At 37.5% G+C, this 6973-nt stretch overlaps 1 protein-coding gene across 1 annotated transcript in view; it reads right to left on the minus strand.

Annotated features, from left to right (window-relative positions):
* Window positions 1–6488, minus strand: part of ENO4 (enolase family member 4) — a 26301-nt gene extending 19813 nt beyond the window's left edge. Inside the window, exons 1-4 of the mRNA XM_009326040.1 lie at window positions 6399–6488; window positions 4523–4651; window positions 3114–3304; window positions 1448–1587 (exon numbers count right to left, since the gene is read on the minus strand). Of these exons, the coding sequence (XP_009324315.1) occupies window positions 1448–1587; window positions 3114–3304; window positions 4523–4651; window positions 6399–6488 (550 nt within the window). The remainder of the gene's footprint in view (window positions 1–1447; window positions 1588–3113; window positions 3305–4522; window positions 4652–6398) is intronic.
* Between the last annotated feature and the right edge of the window lie 485 nt (window positions 6489–6973).

Here is a 6973-nt window from a genome sequence, read left to right on the forward strand (position 1 = left end):
GAGCAATTGTACTGTGCATCACTTGCTTTGTGTATTATTATTATTATCATCATATTATTATTATCATTTTATTTCAATTATTAAACTGTTTTTATCTCAACCCACAAGTTTTTCTCACTTGTGCTCTTCTAATTCTCTCCCCCATCCCACTGAGTGGGGGGAAGTGAGCGAGCGGCTGCGTGGTGCTCAGTTGCCAACTGAAGTTAAACCACGAAAACTTATTACCCTTTCAGATACAGTAGAGTAACTTTTGTCTACATGATTGAAACCCATCAGTTCCCACTATCATATTTATTGCCTACAGTGCTTACATGAACATGTAGAGTAAGCACCTATGTGAAACTGAAATAAGCGGTCTGATTCCCAAGAATCATATCCATTGGGGACTTTTTTGTAAATCTGACCAACTACTTCGGTTCCCAATAGCTTTATAGTCATTGGCTCCTAATAGTCAGGTATTGATTCTAACAACAATATTACAGTCAATGTCACAATCAAATATAAAGAAAACACAATTAGGGAAAACAAGTAATATATGTATCAGCAGAAGCTTGACTAAAAGTATAATATACAACATGACCATATCTGGATGGACCTGACAACTGCAGATGTTACATTTCAGGTCAAAGGTGAATTTACTGTGCACATATCTAACATATTAATTGGAAGGTTTTACTGATAGTATGTGATGGTAAACTGATAAGGAAATAATAATTTGCCAAAATTTTCTGCCCTTCCAATAAATGATAACAAACCTTTTTTTTCTGAGGGTAATGCATATATGGGGGTAACATGGCACTTTTTTCCTTTGTTTTTTTTTTTTTTTTGACCATGTATACTTGCCCTATTTCTCTACTCTCACACTATTTTTTCCTTTGGTAGCATTGTTTGCTTACTTCTTTTCACTCTATACTGCCCATCATTCCCATCTCATCCCCTTCCTTCTTTCTCTTTTGCTTTTCACCTTATTTCCTCCTTTTCTCAGTGAAAAGAAGAAAGCAAGAAACTTCCCTTCCTCCCTCTTTCCACTCTTTTCAACTTCTATCTTAATTCTGTTTCCATTTTCCTGTTCAGTTCTGTGATTCCCTTTTCTTTCCTTATAATTTTCACTTTGATTCTTCATTTGCATCCTCCTCCATTCTTATTCCTCACTCTGAAGAGTAATAACCTCCTGTCTAAGCCAACTGTAAAACAAAGGCAGAAACTCTGTTCAACCAATGCATGTGAATGATGAGAAAACTCTGTATTTTCCCCTCTCTCATTTCTGCAGTAGAAACTGCTGTGATTGGAAAGACGATTTAGGACAGAGTAGCCAAACCCTTTAAACTGAGACTGGGTTTGGTTTAGAGACACACTGTCATTTGTCCATGGAATACTTCAGAAAGTATTTTAGCACCTTTATCAATATCTGTATTGCAGAAAATACTAAAATCAAATAAACTAAAACCTGGGTTTGCTGCTTTTTTTTTCCCAGGTAGTGCTGTTGCTGATGGATTGCATGACGTAAGGGCAAGAGTGGCTTCTGCTTCTTCTTCTTCTTGCTTTTGAATTCCTTTTTTTTCTTCTACCTTTTTTGTAAAGTATTCACTGAGGGAAAAGGCATAAAGATTAGTGGCTCAAAATACTGTTAGACACGTGACAAGTAGACACAGGATACAGGCTGAAGAACATGCTAAGAGATGGATTAAGGACATCTATTTGAGCTTCTGCCATAGATTCATTGTGTGAAGCTGGAGAAGTCAATAAATTACATTATTTTTTGGTAGTCATCTGCAGTGTTGATTAAACAAAAAGAACCACAAGCAAGTATTATAAACCTTAACACACGCTTTTCAAATCACACTGGTTTGAAAGTCAGCTCTGTGCAAACAATCTTAGCATGAAGGATGTATTTGCTTTGCATGGGTAGTAACAGATCCTGTCATAACTTCATGACATACAACCACTTGGCCTAGGTTGCTAATCCAAGGTTAGTTGCACACTGGTTATCTAAGTGGCTGCAAGCTCAGAAGTGGCTGAATTTCAATTACATGCATGAAGTGGAAACTGCATACATGGGTCACAGTCACCCAATTCAGGCAAACTGAGTATGTAAGATAGATAAAGTCATGTAAATCAAGCATTAAAATCTTATTTAGATTCACTTCAGTTGGAAGAATTTCTTTCCAGCTGAGTCCTTATTCCCCTCATCAAGGTTTCCCCAAAGCTAATCCACGTGGAAGGCAATTAGGTCTGTTCGCTACACTCTGTGTTAGGTGTGGCAGCCCAACGCTATGCCTACAGCAAATTGTCATTCCCTCAGTGATGTAGCTGAAAGAAACACTTCCAACTACAGAAGAGGATGACAGGCCATATTACTGCTTCCAGGGTGAAGAAAGCTATAATGTTGCCACGTAGCTCCTCTAATGTTACTGTAAAAATACATTCAGATACATGTGATGCTTTTACCTTACTTTTTTTTTCTTAGAAAAACCAGACATATTTCTTTGAATGGAGAAATATGGCCATTCTTTTTTCCTTTGGGATGCTCCCAAGAAGAAATATTTGTATGAAAAAATAAACATGGATGTTTACTAAAGAAACTATGTTTCCAAAGAAACTAATTGCGCTAAGTAAGAAGCCTTTTTGAGTAGCTTGCTCAGAAAGAAGACACCACCAGAACCTGAAAACTGAATGTGTATATATGTTTTCTGTGGTTTAGCTCAATGCAGAAGACACACTCACAGGCCTTTCGTACTACTTTTGTTCTGCAGTGCAATGAACAGAAGTGGAGTTGCAGTCTGAAAAAACATCCCCACTGAATTAAACTGGCACTGAAGGAGTTTCTTAAATGGAGCCTTTGACTCATGAACGTGTTCAGGCATTTTTTTCATAGAGACCCTTATTTTTGTATCCCACGTATGAAACCTTGTAAAAAACAGCATGATTTTCATATCATAATTATGAAAAAAGCAGGAAATAATATAGTGCAATGTATCTGAGATAGACATCACATCCTAAAAAGATAAAAAAAAACTAGAAAACATTGAATATTCTGTATGTTTTTTCATTTACAATACGAATTAACAGTGTATATTTCAAATGTAATAATTTGCATAATATGAAAGACCTACCCAAGCATCTTATCAACTGTACACTGGTCAGTAGGCTTCAAGTCTCTTAACATCATGTTCAGTGATTCATTCACCCATTCCACAGCAGTGTTAACAGAGTCACTTCTTTCTTTCTCATCAGCTTCAGTTTTTTCAGGTAAAGCATTTTCAGGTATTTGAGAATGAGAAGACATTACAGTGGAACAAATCCTCTGAAAAAAAATGTAAAAAGGCTTAAAACACTATTTAATTTCTAACTTGGAAATGTCATTTGAGAGACTAAGAAGTGTATGTCCTTACCAACTCTGCAAGTACCTATCTCCAAATCTACTGTTTGCTTCACTTATCTTTTTTCATCCAGCACCTTCTTCCTAGTCTCTTATACTTTGGTAATCACAAATGTTATTCAAGTTTCTTGATCTAATTACAACTACTTAGGCAAAAACCTCCTGACAGATCTGCTTTATACATATATTTTGTTATCAGAATAGAATGGAGTTATTTTAAAGACCATACGGTCATTATGACATCTTTTATTGCAGCTGTTGGTAGCCTGTTGTACCATGATTCATCAGCATTCATGCTTAATGCCATCAGTTACATTTTCTCTTACTTAGATAATTTAAACATATCTTTCTGTACTGCTGAAGGATAAACGATTCTTAAGAAAATTCACTTAATGAAGACATAATTTACAAATATCACAGTTGCCTGCATTAACAGTATTAACTTTACATGCTGTGAATATCTATGAAATTATATTTAATTCAAGAATGAAGTGAACCATAGTTTAACTGAGGGAAAGTATAAATAATTACTCAACAATAGCTAGAGTTGCAAAGACAGTATCTTGAATATTTCAGGTTTGAGGAGAGATGGCAATGCACCATCAATTTTGCATTGCAGGTGCTAGATGGATACGTTTGACTTAACTATCATACACATCAGCTTATTAGCTCAGTGTAAAAAAGCGCTTTCACCTATACTGTGTTTTTCACCCGTACTATATTTTTCTGAAACACTGTCATACAAATAGAAATATAAGGATCTGAAAATAAAAAAAAGAAGAATGTAAAAGGAAAATGAATTTACAGGGCTAGATATGGAGTGTAAGGAAAAACTACATGATCATGAAGACAGGCAAAAATTTAATATACAAAGATGCACTGTCACATCCCACTCGTAAAATAAAGACAAGTATTGTCTAATTCATGGAAAATAAAGTTTTTATAGTTGCTGCCACCATCTGACTTTTCATGATAGCTTTTTTTCTAAGTTACAACACTATTTACTCGACTGTTGAGTCACAGGAATTCATATCCTTTCATTAAAGATGGAAAACAAAATGTTCCTTACAATGTGAGTAGAATAGTACCTCTCCCTGATATTGTCTTACTAAAAGAAATAAAACAGGAAGAAGCAGCTCATACCTTCTCATAGTTTTTAACTGTACAGTATATTTCCACTTCTAATGTTGGCTGACCAACTCCATCAAGAACTTTTCTTCCAACTAATTTGCATATCACTGGAGCTTTTGAAAATTTAGAAAAGTAGTTAGCCTTAAATGAAAGAGAAAGAACTTCATTAAAAGTCAATTTCTATGCAAAGATGTTTTTATTCCATTAAATATACTTAAAGCAAATTCATCATTGAGCAAATCCATTTATACATCCCAGTATTCAAAATACTTCTGTTACACTGCACATTTACTTCTGTATTATCTGCTTAAGAATGAGATTCCAGGGAACAGATCCAACTTATATCTAAGCATGGAAGTCCAAAGCCACATCCAGGTTAGATGAACATGTGTTTTATTTGGCGAAGTTAGTGATGAGTATCAAAATCTCCTTAATCCTCCTAGAAAACAGGCATTTGTCCAAAGCTTACTTGGCTTACACTGAATAACAAAAATAGTCATCGTGCTACTCATGAAACTCATTTCTATTAGAATTCACATAGCCTCCACCTCCCCTGTGCAGTGAGCTGCTATAAAATGATGATTTTGTCTATGGATAAGATTGTGAAAAAATACGTCTCCTCTCTCACAAGGAGAGAAGAAAAATCTTGGACAGGAAAAACTCTTAGAAATGCATACAGAACTCTACTAGATCCTAATGTCATATTAAAATTCCCATAGCATGCTTTCATTAACAAGTAGTTATTAAGCTTTGAAATAATACTGTAATTTTTTTTTCTCTAAAAAAAATACTAGCAACAATCTTTAACCAAAATCCTCCTGCTCAGAAAAAGTTCTCATGTGAAATGCTATGCATAAAATTTTGTATGTGCTGCAGACAAGGAAAAACAAGAAGTATTTTCAGAATATACTTCTTGCTTATAGAAAGTACTTAATGTCCTAGATACCTAATAATGTTTCAAGGTTGCTTCATCAAAGACATATGTACAGTGGCTCATGTGTCTCAACACTCAACTGATGCAGTATTAAAGATCTTCATAGAGGAAGACCTAATCTGGAAGGAAGAGAAGCTTGTCATCAAGCTCCTCAATAACAATGAAAACCGCTCTAACTTGGTGTAAGGTTATTTAACACAATAACCAATCTCTCCTAATCAGAAGTGGTTTTTTGGTTGGACGCAACGTGAGCTCACAAGGCTGGCACAATTTTAAGGAGTTGCGGGTATGCCGCGTCTAGTAACAGGACACAAGACAACTGATGTAGCTAGGGGTCACCGCTCCACGGAAATCTGGGATTTTAGGTTAACAAGCTTTGAGCCCTATAAGGTTGAAAACCTAGACTTCTGGCAGGCAGAGTTCTCTTATTTCTTCCAGTATGATCTTTAATGGGACTGCTGAACTGTCATCATCCAACTATGCAAATACATTCGGGGCCCTGTCCGTATTTAATGAACGATGTTACTTTACAAAAAGGATTAAGTTGCTACGTGAGGTTTACTACATACTTCCTTACTAGTTTCATTCTTTAGTCTGTATTGGAAACAGCCACCAAACCGTGACTTACCAAATGGGAAAACTAGGAAACACTTATAGCTACATAGAAGAGGAACACGCCAAACACTAAGCAAAGAAAGGTGCTACCAGTTCTAGTCCCTTGCGCTGGTGATGTGAAAACACTTGGAGATGGGAAACAGCATGAGATATAATGAAATGTTCCGTTTCCACAGCCACTTTCACATCAGAGAACATACTAGAAATTATTTTTTTCAAGAGTTGCTCACTATTGTAGCATTGCAAATTCCAGTGTCACCACTAATAAAGGTTTCATTAGGACTACCGTCTACAATATTTTGCCAACTGGGAACAGATAAAATTGGTCTGATTCCTCACACTTTCACTGAGGCCTATTTGCTTTTCAAGAAGAGCTGCAGTGTGAATAGCACCAAGTGTCTTGTTGCCATTGGCCCGAGATATCACCATGCTGAGCAGCGGTTTTATTAGGGACGTCCACCTGTGCCTCCCAAGGCAACATACTTTGTTTTTGTGTTGAGATGAGCAACCAGCACAGGACAAAAAGGCCTGCTGCTGCAGAAATGTACCTGGCCCAGCGTCAAAGTGCCACTGGTCACAATCACAAAACCATTGCAGACCTTGCCCGAGTCATAAGGAAATTATTTAAGCTTAATTTTAATCACAGAGACGTCGGGCTCCTCGCATCAACCTGTTGGTTTATCAAACCCTTGGGGCGGGCAAGCAGCACTGGGGCAGACAGCACTCCCCTTGCCTGCGGGCAAGCACGGAGCCCGGCGCCCACGCCGGGTACTTGGGAGTGGGCTACGGGAAGGCCCGGTACGGCGGGCACCCACGGGTGCCTCGGGGAGCGCCACGCGGCCGCTGGCGGCCTTCCCCTCCACGCCGTTCCTTGTCCCTGAAGCAGGGCCGGGAAGGCCCCCTGCTTGCCGAGG

This window comes from Pygoscelis adeliae, unplaced genomic scaffold, assembly GCF_000699105.1.
Source record: "Pygoscelis adeliae isolate BGI_AS28 unplaced genomic scaffold, ASM69910v1 Scaffold4, whole genome shotgun sequence".
NCBI classification, from domain to species: Eukaryota; Metazoa; Chordata; class Aves; order Sphenisciformes; family Spheniscidae; genus Pygoscelis; species Pygoscelis adeliae.